Source organism: Leptodactylus fuscus, chromosome 9 (assembly GCF_031893055.1).
Source record: "Leptodactylus fuscus isolate aLepFus1 chromosome 9, aLepFus1.hap2, whole genome shotgun sequence".
Taxonomy (NCBI): Eukaryota; Metazoa; Chordata; class Amphibia; order Anura; family Leptodactylidae; genus Leptodactylus; species Leptodactylus fuscus.
The window spans coordinates 86,245,964-86,272,830 of NC_134273.1; the positions used below are offsets into that span (position 1 = coordinate 86,245,964).

Sequence of the window (26,867 nt, forward strand, 5' to 3'; positions counted from 1 at the left end):
CCCACTGACTCAATAAGGCCAGGGTCACACATGAGCTTGGGTCTCTGTTCTTGGGTCCATTTGGGGACCTGAAAAACAAAAACCCAATCCAATTGAAAAGCGGTTAATGATGGAAACCCAAAGACCCCATAGGGACTATAATGGGATCCAGAGGGTTCTACCCAAAATATACACAGAGAAAAATCCTGCTCGCAGGTGTGAACTAATGGTAAGGGCCCTAAATGATTCTTATAATCCCACATACCAGAACCTGTGTGTATTATCCTGTACTGTGACATCACTGTGTGTATTATCTCTGTACTGTGACATCACTGTGTGTATTATCCTGTACTGTGACATCACTGTGTGTATTATCTCTGTACTGTGACATCACTGTGTGTATTATCTCTGTACTGTGACATCACTGTGTGTATTATCCTGTACTGTGACATCACTGTGTGTATTATCCCTGTACTGTGACATCACTGTGTGTATTATCCTGTACTGTGACATCACTGTGTGTATTATCCTGTACTGTGACATCACTGTGTGTATTATCTCTGTACTGTGACATCACTGTGTGTATTATCCTGTACTGTGACATCACTGTGTGTATTATCCCTGTACTGTGACATCACTGTGTGTATTATCTCTGTACTGTGACATCACTGTGTGTATTATCCTGTACTGTGACATCACTGTGTGTATTATCTCTGTACTGTGACATCACTGTGTGTATTATCCTGTACTGTGACATCACTGTGTGTATTATCCCTGTACTGTGACATCACTGTGTGTATTATCCTGTACTGTGACATCACTGTGTGTATTATCCCTGTACTGTGACATCACTGTGTGTATTATCCTGTACTGTGACATGACTGTGTGTATTACCCCTGTACTGTGACATCACTGTGTGTATTATCCCTGTACTGTGACATCACTGTGTGTATTATCTCTGTACTGTGACATCACTGTGTGTATTATCCTGTACTGTGACATCACTGTGTGTATTATCCCTGTACTGTGACATCACTGTGTGTATTATCCTGTACTGTGACATCACTGTGTGTATTATCCCTGTACTGTGACATCACTGTGTGTATTATCCTGTACTGTGACATGACTGTGTGTATTACCCCTGTACTGTGACATCACTGTGTGTATTATCTCTGTACTGTGACATCACTGTGTGTATTATCTCTGTACTGTGACATCACTGTGTGTATTATCCAGTACTGTGACATCACTGTGTGTATTATCTCTGTACTGTGACATCACTGTGTGTATTATCCAGTACTGTGACATCACTGTGTGTATTATCCCTGTACTGTGACATCACTGTGTGTATTATCTCTGTACTGTGACATCACTGTGTGTATTATCCTGTACTGTGACATCACTGTGTGTATTATCCTGTACTGTGACATCACTATGTGTATTAGCCCTGTACTGTGACATCACTGTGTGTATTATCTCTGTACTGTGACATCACTGTGTGTATTATCCTGTACTGTGACATCACTGTGTGTATTATCTCTGTACTGTGACATCACTGTGTGTATTATCTCTGTACTGTGACATCACTGTGTGTATTATCCTGTACTGTGACATCACTGTGTGTATTATCCTGTACTGTGACATCACTGTGTGTATTATCTCTGTACTGTGACATCACTGTGTGTATTATCCCTGTACTGTGACATCACTGTGTGTATTATCTCTGTACTGTGACATCACTGTGTCATTAAATGATTTTTATACACTTTCTGGTCCATAGATGTCTATGGAAAGTGCCTGCAGTCTAGGTTCCCTCCAGCAGAGGGCGCTGTTCCTTCGCATTCCAAAAACCAGTGAGTGGGCGGAGCCTTTACCCACGTGTTGGGCATTTAATTTAAAGAGACAACAGTCTGGGAGAGAGTAATGAAAGTGACAGCCAGGAGAGGATTCAGCATCTCAAGGAGCCAGGACCAGAGCATCACCTGGAGCCTGAAGTGTCCTGGAAGTTCAGGGGGGTCTTGGTGCGGGGTCTGCACTTATCACAGCACAGTATATCATGCACAGCCAGGCTGCAGTATATAGCATGGGGATATAGTACATGGCATAGAGCTGCTCTGTACTGGACTGATCTGGACAAGAGTCTGGTCTAGGGGTGGAGTGCAGGCTGACATCACAGCTGAGGAGTCACAGAGACATGTAGAGGTGTCAGCCCCAGACATGTGAGCACCTGCCCCTACAGCAGCAGATACTGGGGTGACCCTGGGGCAGGCTATGCAGGGTTAAGGGGAGCAGAGCAGCCTTCACTAGTATCCTCATCATCATCATCATCCTCACCATCACCCCCATCATCTGGGACCTGTCATGCAGAACAAGGGACTCACATTCATTGTGTTCCTGGAATGGATTGTCTCAGTGCACACCGCTCCAGGTAAGGCTGGATGGAGGTCACGTGACTACAGTTATGGGGGGGTGAGACAGAATGCTGGGACATGTAGTGCACATCATTGAATACAATTATATGTGAGGGGACTGACATCTGATATGTATATTATAAGGCATGTGAAAAATCTATCACATATAGATAGAAATGACATCGATAATAGAAGATACCAGAGCTGGATATTAGAACATATAGAGATCTGATAGGTAAGTGTGAGACTGATCAATACGATTGATAGAGAAGAGATTAATAGATAGTTATCAGCACTAGATAGTAGAACAGATACATGATAGATAGATAGATAGATAGATAGATAGATAGATAGATAGATAGATAGATAGATAGATAGATAGATAGGAGATGGATGGATAGATAGATAGATAGATAGATAGAGGAATGTGAGGTTGATGAATATGATTGATAGATAAGTATTGGATAGATGGTATGAGATAGATAATTGAGCAATAGAGAAATCGTTACATCTGGATACATAAGAAGAATAAATCATTGGATACTTAAATATGAGAGATATCAGAATAGAATGATAGAAAATAAATAGATAATATAATGGATAGATAAATATATAGATAGGTAGATATGAGATGGATATCCTTCTTGTGTTCCTGATACATATGCCCCAGCTGCTGCAGAATCTCTTGGGTGCAGCAGCTGTCAGTAATACATAGAGCTGTCTATGTGACGGGCCATTGTCTGATCAAGATGGAAACAGTTAGTACATTATTATTCCAGCTTGTTGGTAGGATCCTGCATTTCCATAGATACATCGGGATCTTCTTTCTCCCTTTGATGTCACTTGGCTCCTGTTAGTTGAGAGAGCCAAGAAAATGTGACACATGATCAATACTGAGGATTATTATAGAACATTCCAGGGCTGGAGAGTTCCCCACACCGGATATCATGTCATCTGTGTGTATTGATAAGGGATAATGTGATGGGCGGTGGGGTCTTATTTCAGTGTGTCTGTATGATCACAGGTCAGCAAGAAAATCTCCACAACCCACCCCCCGAAAACTGAGAATTAACCCATTCTGGTGATAACACATTATCTGAGAGAGGTCAGTGTCTAATGTGACTGATCCGGGTCTAGGTATAATCCAAGATGTTTCCAGCCACCAAGTATTCTAATATGTGAGGAAACCTCAGACTGGGCCAGGACATTCAGTATTCTGCAGGATGGTAACGGAAACAGCAAACATGTGGAGAGTCAGAGCTTAGCCCAGGTTCTGTAATACTGAGATACAGCTCTGGAGTATAATACAGGTAATGTATATACACAGTGACTGTACCAGCAGAATAGTGAGCGCAGCTCTGGAGTATAATACAGGATAAGTAATGTAATGTATGTACACAGTGACTGTACCAGCAGAATAGTGAGCGCAGCTCTGGAGTATAATACAGGATAAGTAATGTAATGTATGTACACAGTGACTGTACCAGCAGAATAGTGAGCGCAGCTCTGGAGTATAATACAGGATAAGTAATGTAATGTATGTACACAGTGACTGTACCAGCAGAATAGTGAGCGCAGCTCTGGAGTATAATACAGGATAAGTAATGTAATGTATGTACACAGTGACTGTACCAGCAGAATAGTGAGCGCAGCTCTGGAGTATAATACAGGATAAGTAATGTAATGTATGTACACAGTGACTGCATCAGCAGAATAGTGAGCGCAGCTCTGGAGTATAATACAGGATAAGTAATGTAATGTATGTACACAGTGACTGCACCAGCAGAATAGTGAGCGCAGCTCTGGAGTATAATACAGGATAAGTAATGTAATGTATGTACACAGTGACTGTACCAGCAGAATAATGAGCGCAGCTCTGAAGTATATTACAGGATAAGCAATGTAATGTATGTACACAGTGACTGCACCAGCAGAATAGTGAGCGCAGCTCTGGAGTATAATACAGGATAAGTAATGTAATGTATGTACACAGTGACTGCACCAGCAGAATAGTGAGCGCAGCTCTGGAGTATAATACAGGATAAGTAATGTAATGTATGTACACAGTGACTGTACCAGCAGAATAGTGAGCGCAGCTCTGGAGTATAATACAGGATAAGTAATGTAATGTATGTACACAGTGACTGTACCAGCAGAATAGTGAGCGCAGCTCTGGAGTATAATACAGGATAAGTAATGTAATGTATGTACACAGTGACTGCATCAGCAGAATAGTGAGCGCAGCTCTGGAGTATAATACAGGATAAGTAATGTAATGTATGTACACAGTGACTGCACCAGCAGAATAGTGAGCGCAGCTCTGGAGTATAATACAGGATAAGTAATGTAATGTATGTACACAGTGACTGTACCAGCAGAATAATGAGCGCAGCTCTGAAGTATATTACAGGATAAGTAATGTAATGTATGTACACAGTGACTGCACCAGCAGAATAGTGAGCGCAGCTCTGGAGTATAATACAGGATAAGTAATGTAATGTATGTACACAGTGACTGCACCAGCAGAATAGTGAGCGCAGCTCTGGAGTATAATACAGGATAAGTAATGTAATGTATGTACACATTGAGTGTACCAGCAGAATAGTGAGCGCAGCTCTGGAGTATAATACAGGATAAGTAATGTAATGTATGTACACTGTGACTGCACCAGCAGAATAGTGAGTGCAGCTCTGCAGTATAATACAGGATAAGTAATGTAATGTATGTACACAGTGACTGCACCAGCAGAATAGTGAGCGCAGCTCTGGAGTATAATACAGGATAAGTAATGTAATGTATGTACACAGTGACTGTACCAGCAGAATAGTGAGCGCAGCTCTGGAGTATAATACAGGATAAGTAATGTAATGTATGTACACAGTGACTGTACCAGCAGAATAGTGAGCGCAGCTCTGGAGTATAATACAGGATAAGTAATGTAATGTATGTACACAGTGACTGCATCAGCAGAATAGTGAGCGCAGCTCTGGAGTATAATACAGGATAAGTAATGTAATGTATGTACACAGTGACTGCACCAGCAGAATAGTGAGCGCAGCTCTGGAGTATAATACAGGATAAGTAATGTAATGTATGTACACAGTGACTGTACCAGCAGAATAATGAGCGCAGCTCTGAAGTATATTACAGGATAAGTAATGTAATGTATGTACACAGTGACTGCACCAGCAGAATAGTGAGCGCAGCTCTGGAGTATAATACAGGATAAGTAATGTAATGTATGTACACAGTGACTGCACCAGCAGAATAGTGAGCGCAGCTCTGGAGTATAATACAGGATAAGTAATGTAATGTATGTACACATTGAGTGTACCAGCAGAATAGTGAGCGCAGCTCTGGAGTATAATACAGGATAAGTAATGTAATGTATGTACACAGTGACTGTACCAGCAGAATAGTGAGCGCAGCTCTGGAGTATAATACAGGATATGTAATGTATGTACACAGTGACAGCACCAGCAGAATAGTGAGCGCAGCTCTGGAGTATAATACAGGATAAGTAATGTAATGTATGTACACAGTGACTGCACCAGCAGAATAGTGAGTGCAGCTCTGCAGTATAATACAGGATAAGTAATGTAATGTATGTACACAGTGACTGCACCAGCAGAATAGTGAGCGCAGCTCTGGAGTATAATACAGGATAAGTAATGTAATGTATGTACACAGTGACTGCACCAGCAGAATAGTGAGCGCAGCTCCCAGATTATAATGCTAAGGCCCCACGGGCCGTAAACACAGTGATAAAACGCTGCGCAACGAACCACTGCGTCTTTGCATTGCGGTTCTTTCCGCAGCGCTTTGAAGAGAAAGTTCACAGAGTTTTCCTCCGCAGACTATCTCTTCCCATTATATCTATGGGAAAGCCGCCTGCGTTTCTGTAGCTATAATTGACATGCTGCGATTTGCAAAGCCGCAACGGCTTTGCAAATTGCTTCGTGTCCGCACTGCATTTTTTTCCACAAAGTGGGCATGGGATTCGCATGAATCCCATCCCCTTGCTTGCACTGTAAAACGCCCCGGCCTAATGTAGATTTCGGTACATCACATGATACAGATCTCTATGCCGCGCTGTTTTCAGCAGGTTATAACTTTAATACTTGTTTCCAGCAATGAGTTCCAGATTACAAGGTTTTGGCCTCCACTGATTCTTTCCATCTCGCACATGTTTGGATGACACTTGGATCCTGGAAGAAGATGTTAGATTATTTCCCGCGCTCTTTGGCTCTGTTCAGATAAGGGATTCATTAGCAGAATGTAATAGCAATCAATGGCCATAACAGTTTACTAATCATTTATATATGACTTTCTATAGAACCAGCTTAAAGGGTCAAAACACCTAAAATGATCAGTTTATAATAGTACAGTGGTATTATAATGGGAGTGTCTGGCATCGGTGTATGGATGTGAATATCTCTGGAGGTGACACACAATGGTGATCATGGGGGCTGGAGATCTCCACTCACTGTCTCCCCTTCTAATGACTGATAGTGGATAAGGTGTTTGGAAATCAGTTTTATAAACCAGGCCTCCCCTTTAAGAAGTTCCCTGATGTCAGTTCTACAAGGGTGACCTTGCATTGGAGTATTTGTTAGAGACAGAATGTGCTGTGTTTCAGAACTGACAGCACTTGCCCTGGACTCCATGATGTCAGTACGACACGTGTTCCCTGCGCCAGATGTTACATGCTGCAGATCTGCTCTGTGTCACCAGGACAGTGATCATCTCCTATCATTCACACACTATTTTTTCTAGGTACCACGTCGGAATATGCTTAAGAAAGGCTACTCTTCTCCTACCCTTCGTCGTCTTCTCCGTGCTGCCGTTCGCCTACAATCCCGGTTATTGTCGGTATGCAAATTAGCTCTCTTGCAGCACTGGGGGCGTCCCCAATGCTGTGAGAGAACTCTCTCCAGCGCCGCCTCCATCTTTGTCAGGAGCGTCCTCTTCAGCCTCTTCTTCCAGTGGTGGCTTGTAACTTCTAGGCCTCGGGCCTTGGGCAGAGCAGACTGCGCATGCCCACAGGCCACGAGAAAATGGCTGCTTGCACAGTATTGTTTGTATAATTTGCATACCGACAAGAATTGGGATTGTAGGCGAACGGTGGTACAGAGAAGACAACAAAAGGTAGGAGACGAATAGCCTTTCTTAAGGCTATTCCGATGTAGTACCTATAAAAATAGTGTGTGAATGATAGGATCCCTTTAAAGGTATTTCTAGTTTTATATTCTGGGTATCACTTCTCAGCCTGTTCACTTGATTGGGACTGAGCTACAAACATATGAATATGGTGTCACATGTCTTGTGAAGCCAGCTGATCCACAGGGGTCTCAGGTTTTGGACCCCACAGATCTCTCGTGAGGAAAGGTCATCACTTAATAAACCCCAGAAACCCTCTTCGATTTACTAACATAGTTGTTGGTCAGTAGGCTAGTGTGGGAAACCGTCAGTAGGTAGGTAGCTGCTGGCCATTATGATACGGCTATATTCACACATGAGAGATTAATTTCTGCAGCTGATTAATTTCATTCTAATTCCATTCTTGCTTTGGCAGTAAATTCCTTAAAACCTGTTCAGACGTCTCCAGGTGTAGAAATTTCTGCACCAAGTTTGCCATGTATGAATTTGCTCTAAATTATAGTCTTGCGGCTCCAAAAATGATTGAATGGGCATCTAAATAGATATGAATGGATAACGCCCTTGTGTAATAAGTCTTGGAGGTCTCTCCTGCACTGCTACATTCTGATACATTGTATCCATAGTCCATTCTCTTCGGTTACTATGTAACGTGCTGTGATGCCTCCAGTGCTGGGTAAGATGTGGTTAATGTGGCTGCGGGATCCCCCCCGGCTTATCGGGGGTTATGAGACAGGATGCTGGCCGATTATTGGAGAATGGATCCGGTTCAGCGGCTGCAGTCAGGAAATCAGTGCATGCAACAGCAGCTCCTAAAGAGATAAGGCCGCGTCCCCAGTCATCAGCACTTTATGAATTATTGAAGGTCTCCCCTGGTATCTGAGGCCGCTCCGCTGTCTGTGCGCCAGGCTGGCAGGATGGTGACCCCTGACTGCGCCCAAACACCATCATTAGAACTAGTGTGCAACAAAGCCATCATCTGGTATTGCAGATACAACGCTCCATACCTTCACTGTATGGGTAAGACGCCTGTGCATAAGGAAACGATTGGAAACTTTATAATGGCGCTCACAGATGGGCAAACTGGTCTCAAAAAGACTAGATTCATCCTGAACTTTACAGTCACTCATGAAACATTATTATATTCCCTTCAGTCCTCAGAGTATAATTGGAGGACCAAGGGAGGTGCAGAAATATAATAAGCACAAATACTCGCCATCCTTCACCTCTTCTGGGGTCCTCTGGTCCTCTTTGGTCATCATGAAGCCTCTTCCGGCCTCCTGGATGATGGTCATGGGTCTTAGGAGACGGCTGAGACCTGTGATTGGGCCTCAGTGGTCACATGGGTTGTATGAGGTTATGACGTTGGCTTTCCATATGAGCACGGAGAGCCAATACCAGGCCAAAGCAGTTCTCTGGGGCCCCTCATGTCACACAGTAAAGGGGAGGGAAAGTGAGCACCAGTCTTTACTGTTTCCATTGCAAAATCAGTAATGGGGCCCTCACATTCCATGTGCTATCTATTATACTGGGGCTCCAGGGCCTGGCTACCTCTGCACCCCCTATAGATATGCCCTTGCTTGTCCTGTAATGGAGCAGAACAATGCATATGTGAACGACTGATACAGACTGATACATGTTATCTGCACTGATACATTATAACAGACTGTAGCGGATCTGGATAAGAGAGAGATTTGATACAGTTGTAACAAACCCTCAGTTGTAAGAAGTATCAGGTCTGTCCTGGGTTATGTGTGCTAGTTCATTGACAACCTGCAGAAAGGTGCACATGGAAGGTGGACATGGAATCCTCACTTTCTTTCTGTTTCCTCTTTAGATTCAGCCAAGCTCCACCACCTCCGCTGTGATGGACATTCCTGTAACCCGCCAGTTGGAAACCTTGCCATTGGCCGAGCGCCGGTCACCCTCACCACTTGTGGCCAGAATGCCAGTGAACTCTATTGCTTCTACCCTGAGGCCCACTTCCATCAGACCCCGGTCTCCTGCAGCCAAAGCCAGTGCACAAAATGTAGCATCAACCAGCCGGAGAACTCGCACCTTCCTTCACACATGACAGACGATGTCTTCTCCAGCCCGGGTACCTGGTGGCAGTCCGCGCAGGGTGTCCTCCGGGAGGAGATCAGGCTGGACTTTGAGACAGAGTTTTACTTGACGCACGTCATCATGGTCTTCAGGTCTCCGCGTCCGGCAGCCATGGTTCTGGAGAGGTCCTTTGACCATGGGAAAACTTGGCGAGCTTATAAGTATTTTGCTACTAACTGTACGGCTACTTTTGGCCTTCAGGACGACCTGAATGAAGAGGGGTCACTGTGCACCTCCAGGTATTCAGATGCCTGGCCCTGTACAAGAGGAGAGGTGAGCAATGGAGCAAATATATGAGCAGAGACCAAGAAGTAACAGCAGAAACCAAACCATTATCTAAATGTCTCCTATTGTTTTGTGTGTGCAGCATCGGAGCAGTGCTATGTGTCTTCATGGTTACAGACTACATACCGTGCGGTCTGGTCCTGCACCCATGTGGCACTCCCTTCTATCTATGCTGCTGTCTAAAGATTAGCTACACATGCCTGTAACCATGGAGACACACGGGCCTATGTACACAAAAACAATTAGATATGATGATATTATAGATGTAAAACATTGATACTTGGGGTACAGGATAATGACAGGCTCCCCCTAGTGGTGGCTGCAGGTAGCCAGAATTGGAGATATCTCAATGGCTGATGGCAGATGATAAAGCTTGAAGTTTATTTGTTGGCCTGATTTACACCAAAAATATGCCAAAATGGTCTCCATGAAAGGATTTTCTCATTGCACAAGGGGTTAAATGCATAGAAGAGCCCATCTGCCCCCCTTGCACATAACAGAACCGCGGGGGTCCCAGGCGCTGCCCGTCAGCAGCAGTAGACACACTTGTGTCAGCCGCGTTGGAATTCAATTTTTTCCCGACTGCTGCTGCAATAGAATGGAGGGTTTCTGTGGCACAGCGGGGTGAGCATCTCCTAAACAGTGGGGGGCTGGGACATGGACTGTCGCTGCCGGGATGAGGGAATTTGTTATAAATGTTCTGTAAATCATGACAGTTGACCGGACACGAATACAGTGACGCAGATCACGCTACATGTGCAGTCACAACAGAGCGCCTGTGGCTGGGCGATGTGCTGCCATTATTAACCCTCAATTATTTCTCTTATTATTCATTATACACAATATCTTATACTCCAGTCACATCCTGAGCTGCAATTACATATCACTGGGCATTTCCCATGCCCTAAGCTGGTCTCCAATAATTCACTGCACAAAGCATTTTCTATAGCACATTACAGAGCCTGGACAAACACATGAGGCCTATAGCAAAAGTAGGAAAGGGGCCCTCAGCCATGAACAGTACAGGATAATACACACAGTGATGTCACAGTATAGAGATAATACACACAGTGATGTCACAGTACAGGGATAATACACACAGTGATGTCACAGTAGAGGATAATACACACAGTGATGTCACAGTACAGGATAATACACACAGTGATGTCACAGTACAGGAATAATACACACAGTGATGTCACAGTACAGGATAATACACACAGTGATGTCACAGTACAGGATAATACACACAGTGATGTCACAGTACAGGGATAATACACACAGTGATGTCACAGTACAGGATAATACACACAGTGATGTCACAGTACAGGATAATACACACAGTGATTTCACAGTACAGGATAATACACACAGTGATGTCACAGTACAGGGATAATACACACAGTGATTTCACAGTACAGGATAATGCACACAGTGATGTCACAGTACAGGATAATACACACAGTGATGTCACAGTACAGGATAATACACACAGTGATGTCACAGTACAGGATAATACACACAGTGATGTCACAGTACAGGGATAATACACACAGTGATGTCACAGTACAGGATAATACACACAGTGATGTCACAGTACAGGATAATACACACAGTGATGTCACAGTACAGAGATAATACACACAGTGATGTCACAGTACAGGATAATACACACAGTGATGTCACAGTACAGGATAATACACACAGTGATGTCACAGTACAGGGATAATACACACAGTGATGTCACAGTACAGGATAATACACACAGTGATGTCACAGTACAGGATAATACACACAGTGATGTCACAGTACAGGATAATACACACAGTGATGTCACAGTACAGGATAATACACACAGTGATGTCACAGTACAGAGATAATACACACAGTGATGTCACAGTACAGAGATAATACACACAGTGATGTCACAGTACAGAGATAATTCACACAGTGATGTCACAGTACAGAGATAATACACACAGTGATGTCACAGTACAGAGATAATACACACAGTGATGTCACAGTACAGGGACAATACACACAGTGATGTCACAGTACAGAGATAATACACACAGTGATGTCACAGTACAGAGATAATACACACAGTGATGTCACAGTACAGGATAATACACACAGTGATGTCACAGTACAGGATAATACACACAGTGATGTCACAGTACAGGATAATACACACAGTGATGTCACAGTACAGAGATAATACACACAGTGATGTCACAGTACAGAGATAATACACACAGTGATGTCACAGTACAGAGATAATTCACACAGTGATGTCACAGTACAGGATAATACACACAGTGATGTCACAGTACAGAGATAATTCACACAGTGATGTCACAGTACAGAGATAATACACACAGTGATGTCACAGTACAGGATAATACACACAGTGATGTCACAGTACAGGATAATACACACCGTGATGTCACAGTACAGAGATAATACACACAGTGATGTCACAGTACAGGATGATACACACAGTGATGTCACAGTACAGGGATAATAGACACAGTGATGTCACAGTACAGGGATAATAGACACAGTGATGTCACAGTACAGGGATAATAGACACAGTGATGTCACAGTACAGGGATAATAAACACAGTGATGTCACAGTACAGGATAATACACACAGTGATGTCACAGTACAGGATAATACACACAGTGATGTCACATTACAGGGATAATACACACAGTGATGTCACAGTACAGAGATAATACACACAGTGATGTCACAGTACAGGATAATACACACAGTGATGTCACAGTACAGGATAATACACACCGTGATGTCACAGTACAGGGATAATACACACCGTGATGTCACAGTACAGGGATAATACACACAGTGATGTCACAGTACAGGATAATACACACAGTGATGTCACAGTACAGGGATAATACACACAGTGATGTCACAGTACAGGGATAATACACACAGTGATGTCACAGTACAGGGATAATACACACAGTGATGTCACAGTACAGGGATAATACACACAGTGATGTCACAGTACAGGATAATACACACAGTGATGTCACAGTACAGGGATAATACACACAGTGATGTCACAGTACAGGATAATACACACACTGATGTCACAGTACAGAGATAATACACACAGTGATGTCACAGTACAGGATAATACACACAGTGATGTCACAGTACAGGGATAATACACACAGTGATGTCACAGTACAGGGATAATACACACAGTGATGTCACAGTACAGGATAATACACACAGTGATGTCACAGTACAGGATAATACACACAGTGATGTCACAGTACAGGATAATACACACAGTGATGTCACAGTACAGGATAATACACACAGTGATGTCACAGTACAGGATAATACACACAGTGATGCAGCTTTGGATGTGACTGGATCACAAGTCAAGCAGATTGACTTAACATTGATTGTAGATGTTAGTCTGTACATTATACTTTGGAATATCTTTGTATTTGCTTCTTCTTTACCTGCAGGTGATATTTCGAGCCTTAAATCCAGCTAACAGGATTGACGATCCCTACAGTGCTCAGGCCCAGGACTTGCTGAAGATCACTAACCTGAGGCTTCTGCTATTAAAGAGACAGGAATGTCCTTGTCAGGCGGTGCCGGGGTTAGAGGAGAAGCCCCAAAGATTTGCTCATTACGCCATTTATGATCTGATCGTACGTGGAAGCTGTTTTTGTAACGGACACGCGGAGGAGTGTGAACAGACGGGGAATGTGTCTGGGTCTAAACCCGCTGTGAGTAGTTTTCTATTGTTCTTGCATTGTGTACAGAACCAGGAAGATCAGATTGAACAGAACTAAACATTTTACCCATAGAGGACAACATTTGTACTATGATGTAATGAACTGATCTGTTGCATGGTTTTGCAAATGGCTGTCAGATGTTATTTCAAGTCAATTCTGTAATGTAAAGTATTCCAGAGGTTCACAAACTTACACCAGTAGCGGTAAAATCAACCATGGAACAAAGTGACACTGTCTAATCTAGCTTGTGCATCCATTCCTTGCCATTTTCAAGAGATCTGTTTGCTGTCAGTGGACGAGAACATTGTGGTTCACATACAGAAGCTGAAGACCCCTCCTGAACTATTACATCTTACGCCTGAGAATTTGCTACATTGTATCCAGTCTAGAGACGCATTTGTGAAGTCACAATCTCCAGACTGATACAATGTAGCAAACTCATAACAGGAGGGAGGTTTGTGCTGTTGAGGTTTAGTTCAGGTTACTTTCTGTGTCTGAGTCTCAGCTTGAAAATCTGCAGAGAAAAAAAGTTCGTCATAGTGCCCAGTTATACTTCGTAGGCACCTTCAGTAGGGTTGAGCCGATCTTGAGATTTCAGGATCGTTTTTTAAAATCCGATTTTCGATAATTTTCCAGCCAATCCCAATTGTGAAATTTGCTTGATCGCCGATCGGGATCCAATCTTTCCCGATCCCAATCCCTCAACCCTAGTCACTTTATGTTTATGGAGTAGGGCTGAGTCGATCTTGATATTTCAGGATCGTTTTTAAAATCTGAATTTCGATAATTTTCCAGCCAATCCCGATCGTGAAATTTTCTCAATCGCTGATCGGGATCCGATCTTTCACGATCCCTCAACCCTAGTCTTCAGTTCACCCAGGGGAGCACTGAGGCCTATAACTGAGCCACGAAAGTCACATGGGGTGAGTTGACTTCATGATGCTTGTGTTGGTGCACAGCAGGCACCAAGGAGGCTGGAAGAAACCAGAAGAAGACCGAAGACACCCATAAAGGAGTACTGGATGCCACAAGGGAGCGCAGGAGCTAAAAATTACAAGTGAGGAAAAGTGAGTACAGGCACTCTGAGTACCCCAGAGCATAATAATGGCTTTTGGGTGTCAAACCACAAAAATCTAGCAACCGGTCTACTTATCTCTAGTTTGAGATCTCCGGATGTAATCAAGTCAGTTCCATTCACTGAAGCAAGCAGAGATCTTGAAAATGGTAAAAATTGTAGAAAGCTGCAGAACATTTCATCACACAGCGGTTGAGCTTCATTTACAGAAATCTTAAGGTCGCAGGTTTTTCTAGTAAGATAATGAAGTGGCGGTTTATTATTTTTTTCAGTAAGATTCACCCTCTTCCAGTAACTGTGTTGTCTCGGGGACGGCTCATCCATTATTGTCACTACCCGGATAGAGTCCCACTCAGTGAGCCGGAGGCCCTGGGGGAATGCTGGCACGATCTGACCTCCACAGGGAAGGGGTAGCTGGATCAACTAACCCCTCACCCCACCCCATGCATACCGACCAACTGGCAGCGCTCCAGCAGAGATGTGACCCAGCCCTAACTGTAGCCCCCCCCCCGCAGCTTTGGGTTCAGCAAAATGTTAATGCACAGACATAGAGCAAGTGGCTTCAGCCGGAGCAGTCGGTGTGTGGTCACTTCCTGACTCTGTGATATGGTCATGCTGGAGCAGTCTCTGCTGTGTAATCAATAGGTCAGAACTATATGGACAGTGCTCAAACTACATGGTCTACTTTTGGCATGCCGTTATGTATGTACGCCATCAGTGCACTGGTTTCATATCACTGGCCCTGGTGTCTGGTGGTTTACTGTTTTTGTCTCTGTTGCCTAGGACTTTCTAGTCCCTGATATCCAGTGGTTTATTTTCCAGTCCTGGGCGTCTAGTAGTTTACTGCTCCTGTTCCCAGTATCCAGTGGTTTCCAGTCCCCGGTGTCCATAACTTCACTGCTCCTATTCCTGGTATCCAGTAGTTTACCGCTCCTGTTCCCTGGTATCCAGTTGTTTATTGCACCTTTTCCTGGAGTCCATGGGTTTCCACTCCCTGGTTTCCAGTAGTTTATTGCGCCTGTTCCCTGCTGTCCAGTTGTTTACTGCTCCTGGTGTTCAGTGTTTTCCAGTCCCGATGTCCAGTAGTTTACTGCTGGGGTTCATTGGTTTCCAGTCCCTGGTTTCCAGTTGCTTTTTGCTCCTGTTCCTGGTGTGCAGTGGTTTCCACTCCCTGGTTCCTGTTGCTTATTGCTCCTGTTCCTGGTGCGCAGTGGTTTTTTGCTCCTGTTCCTGGTGTGCAGTATTTTTTTTGTTCCTGTTCTCTTGTGTCCAGTGGTTTCCACTCCCCAATTTCCAGTAGTTTACAGCTCCCTTTCCCTGGTTTCCAGTAGTTTATTGCTCATGTTCCCTGGTGTGCTGAATTATCTGTAAGTATCCCTGCTGAATTTGTGTTAAGCAATATACCCCGGTCATGAGCAGTGACATTCAGCTATCTCCCCTGCCGCTAAGCTCCCTCCCGACCACATGACAACTCTGTTTAATATTCCTTGGTGTCACTTTGCTTCTGGTCCATTTATTAACAGTATATGTTTTCCCAGTATGTGATATGCTCATCCTGTTATTGTATTTTGTGGCCCTTTTGTTGGAGCTGGGGCCATATATGTAAGTTTTTTTTCTGTATTTGCAGTCCTATACTGAGATATGGCCAGGTAGCCAGTGATCATCATTCCCTGCATTGTGATGTCACTTTGTTTGAGAAATGTAACTGAAGTAGTGCAAAGGGGTGAGGGGTGTTGGGGTCCACATGTCGGGGCCTGTCAGGAGGTGATCAGGCTCTTGATTTTTCCATGGGGTCCTTCCTCCACTGCTTATTCTCCACGTCCCACATTACACCCTGCCGCAGATTATGTACTGCCCTGCAGGGGGTGATGTCTGGCGGGTGGCTCCAAGCTGGTGGCTGCGCTTGGTTCCCAGGTCACCTGAGGTAAATCCTGTTTTTGCACAGAGAGATTTCTTAGTGGATTTATTCACATTCCTTCTATAACCCTCCTCCGATTCCAAAAGTTCTCTTGTCCAAACATCTTGTGCCTTTACCCTGATAATCCCCAGCAGAGTTTCCAAACTATCTGATCTATGCTGTGCCAGGCTTGGTGACCTCCAGGCATGGTGCGGATCTGCTGCTGGGTCGGCAATTCAAAGACCAGCTGGATGGAAAAGAAAAAAAAAAAAAAAAAAAAGATGCCGGGTCCTGTGCCAGATAACAGACATCCCAGACAGTGACATGAGCTGCAGAGCTGGCAAAGCCCAAGAGGAGCCGCTTCTGCACATAGAGCCGCTGTGTCCCCCATGGGGGAGATACCTCTGCACATAGAATTTCTGGGACCCCCAGGGGGAGCCGCTTCTGCACATAGAGCTGCTGTGTCCCCTATGGGGGAGCCACCTCTGCACATAGAATTTCTGGGTCCCCCAGCGGGAACCATCTCTGCACATAGAGCTAGATATTACCTTCTGGAGGGCGCCCGTGGCTGCCAGTTACCAGAGGATGAGCGGCACCTCTGTGGGGTCTGAAGACAATAGTGGGAGTGATTGTTATGGACTTATCATACTACGTAAAATTGGAAATGGGGGGGGGGGACGTAATGTTGTGCATTTTTCAGTGACTGTATCACACATGAAAGGATTAGCTAAACCAGGCTAAAACACAATATCACACATGATCTGCTTAGATACATAGCTAAACACACAGTATCACACATAGTGGGCCTGGATACACCAGTATAGTAGACCGTATCACACATGGTAGGCCTAGATACACCGGTATAGTAGACTGTATCACACATGGTCGGCCTGGATACAGCGGTATAGTAGACCGTATCACACATGGTAGGCCTGGATACACCAGTATAGTAGACCGTATCACACATGGTAGGCCTAGATACACCGGTATAGTAGACTGTATCACACATGGTCGGCCTGGATACACCGGTATAGTAGACCGTATCACACATGGTAGGCCTAGATACACCGGTATAGTAGACTGTATCACACATGGTCGGCCTGGATACACCAGTATAGTAGACCGTATCACACATGGTCGGCCTAGATACACCGGTATAGTAGACTGTATCACACATGGTCGGCCTGGATACACCGGTATAGTAGACCGTATCACACATGGTCGGCCTGGATACACCGGTATAGTAGACTGTATCACACATGGTAGGCCTGGATACACCGGTATAGTAGACTGTATCACACATGGTAGGCCTGGATACACCGGTATAGTAGACCGTATCACACATGGTAGGCCTGGATATACCGGTATAGTAGACCGTATCACACATGGTCGGCCTGGATACACCGGTATAGTAGACCGTATCACACATGGTCGGCCTGGATACACCGGTATAGTAGACCGTATCACACATGGTCGGCCTGGATACACCGGTATAGTAGACCGTATCACACATGGTAGGCCTGGATACACCGGTATAGTAGACTGTATCACACATGGTAGGCCTGGATACACCGGTATAGTAGACTGTATCACACATGGTAGGCCTGGATATACCAGTATAGTAGACCGTATCACACATGGTAGGCCTGGATATACCGGTATAGTAGACCGTATCACACATGGTCGGCCTGGATACACCGGTATAGTAGACCGTATCACACATGGTAGGCCTGGATACACCGGTATAGTAGACCGTATCACACATGGTCGGCCTGGATACACCGGTATAGTAGACTGTATCACACATGGTCGGCCTGGATACACCGGTATAGTAGACTGTATCACACATGGTAGGCCTGGATACACCAGTATAGTAGACTGTATCACACATGGTAGGCCTGGATACACCGGTATAGTAGACTGTATCACACATGGTAGGCCTGGATATACCGGTATAGTAGACTGTATCACACATGGTCGGCCTGGATACACCAGTATAGTAGACCGTATCACACATGGTAGGCCTGGATACACCGGTATAGTAGACTGTATCACACATGGTAGGCCTGGATACACCGGTATAGTAGACTGTATCACACATGGTCGGCCTGGATACACCGGTATAGTAGACTGTATCACACATGGTAGGCCTGGATACACCAGTATACTATATTAAAATGCGAAAGCAAAACTTGCCCATAACAACCAATCATAAGGCAGCTTTCATTTTGTATTCCGCTCTTGAAAAGTGAAAGCTGTGCTGTGATTGGTTGCTATGGGTAACAAAGAACTTTTTGTTTTTGGACCATTTTACTAAATCTGCCTCAATATCTCAGCAGACAATAAGACACGATGGGCTTAGATTGGGAAGATTTATTAAAACTGCCCATAGCAACCAATCACAGGGCAGTTTTCATTTTGTATTCGGTTCAATAAATCTGCCGTTATTAACTCGCGAGGCCGATGAGGAGACTACGAAAGACGAACAGGCTGAATTCTGTAGACACGTCACAAAGTACACAGCCTGCATTCATGTCATGTAAGATCAGATCACCTATATATATATGCATTGTGCTTTATCTTACCAGGTCCACGGGAAATGTGTCTGTCAGCATAATACCGAGGGGGATCACTGTGAGAAGTGCGCCCCGATGTACAATGATCTCCCCTGGAGGCCGGGAGACGGGAAAACTGGGGCCCCCAATGAGTGCAAACGTAAGTGTGAGGAAGAGTCATGGGATGGATAGATATGTGAGAGAGATCAATAGATATGATAGATAGATAGATAGATAGATAGATAGATAGATGATAGATAGATAGATAGATAGATAGATAGATAGATAGATAGGAGATAGATAGATAGATAGATAGATAGATAGATAGATAGATAGATAGATGATAGATAGATAGATAGATAGATAGATAGATTAGATAGATAGGAGATAGATAGATAGATAGATAGATAGATAGATAGATAGATAGGAGATAGATAGATAGATAGGAGATAGATTAGATAGATAGATAGATAGATAGATAGATAGATAGATAGATAGGAGATAGATAGATAGATAGGAGATAGATAGATAGATAGATAGGAGATAGATTAGATAGATAGGAGATAGATAGATAGATAGATAGATAGATAGATAGATAGATAGATAGGAGATAGATAGATAGATAGATAGGAGATAGATAGATAGATAGATAGATAGATAGATAGATAGATAGATAAATAGGAGTTGGATAGATAGATGATAGATAGATAAATAGGAGATAGATGGATAGATAGATAGATAGATAGATAGATAGATAGATAGATAGGAGATAGATAGATGGATAGATAGATAGATAGATAGATAGATAGATAGGAGATAGATAGATAGATAGATAGATAGATAGATAGATAAATAGGAGTTGGATAGATAGATGATAGATAGATAAATAGGAGATAGATGGATAGATAGATAGATAGTTAGATAGATAGATAGATAGATAGATAGATAGATAGATAGGAGATAGATAGATGGATAGATAGATAGATAAATAGGAGATAGATAGATAGATAGATAGATAGGAGATAGATTAGATAGATAGGAGATAGATAGATAGATAGATAGATAGATAGGAGATAGATAGATGGATAGATAGATAGGAGATAGATAGATAGATAGATAGATAGGAGATAGATAGATAGATAGATAGATAGATAGATAGATAGATGATAGATAGATAGATAGATAGATAGATAGATAGATAAATAGGAGATAGATAGATAGATAGATAGATAGATAGGAGATAGATAAATAGGAGATGGATAGATGATAGATAAATAGGAGATAGATGGATAGATAGATAGATAGATAGATAGGAGATGATTGATATAGATAGATAGATAGATAGATAGATAGATAGATAGATAGATAGATAGATAGATAAATAGATAGATAGGAGATAGATATCAGACAGATAATTCTATGTGATTAGGCTTCAGTAATCTCTTCTTCTCCCCGTCTCCATGTGTAGGTTGCCGTTGTCACAATCACGCTGTCAGCTGTCGCTTTGATCACAACGTCTGGCTGTCCTCTGGAAAGAAGAGCGGAGGAGTGTGTGAGAACTGCCAGCACAACACAGAGGGGCACCGCTGCCAGCGATGCCGGGCCGGCTACTACAGGGACCCCACAGAGTCCATCAGCTCCCCTCTGGCCTGTAAGGGTAAGTCAACAGTGTACCAGACCCCAGAGGATAGCCGGCTATTTAAATGGCAATTTTTTGTTAGGAAATACCTAACCATGGTATACCTGTATGAGCTATGCATTTTGGGTTACCCAATAAATCGGAGGACATCCATGGTGGCACCCATTGTTTTCATTTGGATCCTCATTACAATCTCTAGCTACTATAGGGGAGTCTTGAGTAGTTTGTGCTCCTCTATTACATAAGATACAACTCCATTGTAGACAGCCCCTTTAAGATACGAGCTCAGTAAGCGTGTGCCTTGATGCATTGGTGAGCAATTTGTCTCAGCATCTTGTGCCAGGAAATAAGCCCATAAAAATGCGCAAAACTGCCAGTTTAGATGCCACGTAACCAGTGCATCAGACACAAAGGAGAGGGAGATAAAAGGCGGACGGCCGCCCGACACACACCTGCCCCACAGCTACAGCATAACACCGGATTCCTGGGTTTTGATATAGTGTGATATGATTCATTTGGAGCTGGGATTTTCACTGAGAGCAGGGCATTACTCTTCACGGGGGCCATAATGCCAGTCCTTTGTTCCGTTAAGCCTCTGTCTCCTTCTGTGATACATCTGGGGCATTAGCAGTGCTCATTCAATTATATCTTGGCTTTTTTTTTTTCTTGTGCCATAATCCGACGTGCCTGTGTATGCAAAGCACAGCTGTGAGCGGGCGAGAAGCGACCCATTCTTATTAAATAGCTGAATTATGTTTAATCAACCTGATGCCAGGATATAATTAAAGGGAATCAGCCGAAAATCTATCTCTATTTACTGAGCAGATACATGTAGTCTGCTAAAAGAACTACTATACTACTACTAATATAACTACTATAATACTGCCCCCTATGTACAAGAATATAACTACTATAATACTGCCCATATGTACAAGAATATAACTACTATAATACTACCTCCTATGTACAAGAATATAACTACTATAATACTGCCCCCTATGTATAAGAATATCACTACTATAATACTGTCTTCTTCCATTAGATTCTCGTGTATTAGTCTGTTCTATAACTCTCATTATTATTCATGTAACAGAATGTTCCTGTAATACAATTGGCTCTGTGAACGAAACCCTGAACCGCAGTTGGAAGTGTCATCCTAAAACTGGTTTCTGTTACTGCAAACCCGGTGTGGCGGGCCCACACTGTGATGACTGCTTAATGGGATACTGGGGGTTTGGAGAAAATGGCTGCCGTCCTTGTGACTGTGCGAGAGACTGTGACCCATACACAGGGGAATGTCAGAACAGGTATTGTGTATTTCAGTATTGTTTATGTAAGTGACCTAATGATGTAATAAATGGCATTGATGATGTCACCACTATCTATTTTACAGCCATGGCAACGAGCACTATCTAAACATCCCTATTGGTGGACGGATTCCTGACTTCATCGATGTGCCAACCAATGAGAGTGAAGATGACTGGAAGTGGACGAGTGAACAAGGCTTCTCAGCTCTGCGGCATCCAGGTAACCGCGACACATGGGACTGCGACTACAATAGGAACCCTCCACGTATTCCGAACCATCTAGAAGCTTCCAGTTATATTCTACAATCTTTGCTACCAATCTTGTATTGTCAATCACATGATCATATGTTATCCCTTTTCCACCTGAGCTCAAGCCATGCTGTCAGTTGTAGTCCGCCACACCTGGCACGTCAAAGAATGACTGCATTAACCCTTTGGCTGACATCTTGTATTTTTTTTCACATGTACCCGTTTCGTCACGTGCGTCCTCCAGAGAAGTGTGTGTGCAAGGAGCGGATGCTGGGGAGCATAAAGGATTTCTGCCAGATGAAATATGCGTATGGTAAGTGGGAGATCGCTTGTTACTGCGCTCTCCAGATCTTATCGATAGTCAAATTCTCCACATTTCTGACCCCTGATGCCATTTTTGATATGCCAGGAATCTGAAAACCTTATAAACAACTGACTTTGGTCTTGTCTTATACTCCAGTCATACCCAAAGCTGCATTCTATGTGCTACTTCACTTATACAAGCAGCTTTGGATGTGACTAGAGAAGAAAATACTATGTCAATGAAGATGTCTATAGGAGGTTATTTGTTCTCTATGGCAGTCATAAAAGCAAGGATCCTGTCTGCACACGATAAAGGAACGCACGCGGAAGTGGTGGTGAAAGTGAGAAAAATCCTGAAATCCGGGAAAGTGAAAATAGGACGGAACAATCGCAGCATCTACCCAGAATCGTGGACCAATCGTGGTTGCACCTGCCCCATCCTTAACCCAGGTATTGCCCAAATATGAATAAAAAAATTTGATCCACGTACAGCCACCACTAGGGGGCAGACAGATTTATACCATTAGAAATAAGCTCTTGTGCTCCCCTAGTGGTGGCTGCAGGCAGAAGGAACGTTACCATGTCAGGTATTTGCAGGTCTTTATCAGAAAAATGGGGCTATAAAAATATATGATAAAAAAAAACGTCAGCACAGATTTAGACTAAAACCATGAAAATAAAAACTTAGAAGAGGCAGAAGATGCATAAGAGGGATGCATAAAGGATGTAGAATCTGCCTGGTGGGCGCAGGGTCGTGCCACGCAGCATGCCACAGTCTCATCCAGTACTTAAAGGGTCAGGACTGGCAGCCTTGCAGTGTATGCCAGCGTTTCATTCTCTCCCAGAAATCGCTGACAGACACAGTGCCCTTTCTGTTCGGGGCAGGTCTGGCCTGTCCGGGACACAAGATCAGTTGCTTCTGTCTCTTATCCAAAAGTCTCATTCCACAAGTGGAGCTGAATGAATCGAGCTGTTCATGTGCAGTTATCTGGCAGGGCAACTCTCACCCCTCGGAGCGCCAGGGTCGCAGACGTTGGGCATTGTACTCCTAATTCTGATGGGGTTATGTAATACAGGATTATGCTGCATGACCCATAGTGGCTGAATATATTCCAATATGTGATTTCTTAGGGGTAGGGGGTCCTCCATGTATCTAATAGCCACAGGGTAGAGGGGTTACAAGGAACCTTGGAGGGCCCAGCATGTCCCTGCATTACATGGCCAGTCCTTATAAAGTGGTTTGATAGAACTTAGACCTTAGGATAGGCATCAGTATCAGATTGGTGGGGGTGACACACTCGTCCCCTACAGATTAGTGGTTTGGAGTAGACACTGTGTGAAGCCCCTGGGCATTGCATTGCAGCTCAGCCCCATTCACAGACCATGTCATTGATGGATGTGACCTCACTCGACCTGTTAGTGGCGCTCACCCAAGTGCTCCTATGGCTTCGAACAGCTGATCAGTGTGTGTTTGGGGTGTTGGACCTCCTACCAATAACCCAAACCCACAACCTAAGACAGAGATAGCCAAGTACAGAGATCAGCTACGATAGTCAGTCCCAAGGAGCAGCAGCGTGCACGAATGACCCCCATTCCATGATTAGTCGCAATTTTGTGTCCACTCCTTTAAGTTATAGGGGAATATCAAGGAATTAAAAATGAGTTTATATTGAACCAGACCTCTATAACATGAAGGATATCCCCCGCTTCTGATCCACACGCCCTATAACTGCCATGCTTGTCAGGTGACTTCCTTTGGTGTCCAGTGTACATGCCAGTCACAAGTCATACGTGTAGAGTCTACTGTCTGAGAATACACATGTAGCAGCAAACCCTCCCACATCTTGTCCAGCAGTTTCAGTTGATAAGAACAGACCCTTGACAGATCCCATTATAGCTAATGGAGTCCGTCAGTCTCTGCCTGTGACTGCCGTTGTTCTGCCTGTCCGTTGTTATTGTCTCTGATGAACCAGAACGGATAGGCCGATGCTTGTGTAAACCTAGTGTGAGATATAATATGTATTTCAATACACTTTATCTTTCAGGTGTAGACTACTTAATAGCCGGACCCGAGGACACCCGCAACAACAAGCTACTGGTCAATATGAACAGTCTTGTCAAGCCCTGGAAGGCAGTCTGGGCCAAGCAGGCCATTGACTTCATCCGCTCTGGCTGCAAATAGGTCTTGGAGGAGTCGGACGGATCCTTGATGTTTTCTCATAAGGGCTTTTTCTTCTCTTCATCTGGCGGTAGCGTAGATCATACTCCCTACACAAGGAACTCTTAGGTCAAGCTTCCTCCTCCGGGGACCTCCTGGAAAGACAAGCACTGACTGAATGACAACTAATGGTGATCAGGAGGATCCGGCGCTGTGAGTGACTGCTTTCACGATGGGGAAAGCTCCTTGTAATTCACTAGAAGTCTAAGATGACTACAGATACTTTCATTGCTGCAGAAAACCTTGGATGTGGATATCATTGGCCTGGACTGTACATACTTGCATGCAACCAAAGACTAATTTGGTCCTTCATGGACTTTTTTAAAGGAGCAGTACACCTTATAATAGTGCAGGAGCGTTATAAGAGGAGTGGCGGATATCCCACATCACTACAATTTCTTGGCACTGAAGACGTGTGACAGCAGCTTCTTATTGTACACTCAGCCTCTGCCCAACCAGAAGTGGCCGATAACAGGGAACAATAGATGCACTGGTGGATGGACTGCAGTGTCCTGTGCCCGGCAATGATTCTTTGGGTAGTGTCTGTAGGGTTACTGACCAGTCATGAGATGGCGGCCAATCACAAATGCCCTATGTTCTCCCACTGACTATTTTCTTCTAGGAACAAAAGAGATTTAACCATGTGTGTGCCACAAAGTTTGGGGACAGGATCAGGGGGGCCTGTGCTGTTCTGGCTCCTGACACCCCCTTTTCTCGCTCGGGGATCTGAGCTCAGTTCTTCCTCCTGTAAATATAATTTTGCTTTAGTTTTATTTCCTTCGCTCCCTGTTGACACCCGCAGAGCGCGGCTAGAACACGACAACCCCGACCCATACGCACTTTTTGTACTTAAATGTAAATTAAAGTTATTTAAACATTTCTGACCAATTGCGACTAACAAGTCATTAATGTATAATATAACTCCAGGGACTGTGTATCTAATCCCATCATGTGATACGGTGTGCTGAGTTGTGTATCTAATCCTATCCTGTGTGATACTGTCTGCTGAGCTGTGTATCTAATCCTATCCTGTGTGATACTGTATACTGAGCTGTATCTAATCCTATCCTGTGTGATACCGTATACTGGGCTGTGTATCTAATCCTATCCTGTGTGATACTGTATACTGAGCTGTGTATCTAATCCTATCCTGTGTGATATTGTCTGCCGAGATGTGTATCTAATCCTATCCTGTGTGATACTGTATACTGAGCTGTGTATCTAATCCTATCCTGTGTGATACTGTATACTGAGCTGTGTATCTAATCCTATCCTGTGTGATACCGTATACTGAGCTGTGTATCTAATCCTATCCTGTGTGATACAGTCTGCTGAGCTGTGTATCTAATCCTATCCTGTGTGATACTGTATACTGAGCTGTATCTAATCCTATCCTGTGTGATACCGTATACTGGGCTGTGTATCTAATCCTATCCTGTGTGATACTGTATACTGAGCTGTGTATCTAATCCTATCCTGTGTGATATTGTCTGCCGAGATGTGTATCTAATCCTATCCTGTGTGATACTGTATACTGAGCTGTATCTAATCCTATCCTGTGTGATACCGTATACTGGGCTGTGTATCTAATCCTATCCTGTGTGATACCGTATACTGAGCTGTGTATCTAATCCTATCCTGTGTGATACCGTATACTGGGCTGTGTATCTAATCCTATCCTATGTGATACCGTATACTGAGCTGTGTATCTAATCCTATCCTGTGTGATATTGTCTGCTGAGATGTGTATCTAATCCTATCCTGTGTGATATTGTCTGCTGAGATGTGTATCTAATCCTATCCTGTGTGATACTGTATACTGAGCTGTGTATCTAATCCTATCCTGTGTGATATTGTCTGCTGAGCTGTGTATCTAATCCTATCCTGTGTGATACTGTATACA

At 43.7% G+C, this 26,867-nt stretch overlaps 1 protein-coding gene across 1 annotated transcript; it reads left to right on the forward strand.

The window, feature by feature from the left end:
* Positions 1 to 2,170: 2,170 nt before the first annotated feature.
* Positions 2,171 to 25,044, forward strand: LOC142218213 (netrin-4-like). Its single transcript, XM_075286767.1, has 10 exons — positions 2,171 to 2,407; positions 9,385 to 9,923; positions 13,446 to 13,712; positions 19,282 to 19,408; positions 20,717 to 20,905; positions 21,981 to 22,194; positions 22,281 to 22,414; positions 22,688 to 22,756; positions 23,026 to 23,196; positions 24,792 to 25,044. The coding sequence occupies exons 1-10, from the start codon at positions 2,341 to 2,343 to the stop codon at positions 24,926 to 24,928; spliced, it is 1,914 nt and encodes a 637-aa protein (XP_075142868.1). The 5' UTR covers positions 2,171 to 2,340; the 3' UTR covers positions 24,929 to 25,044.
* Positions 25,045 to 26,867: the final 1,823 nt, after the last annotated feature.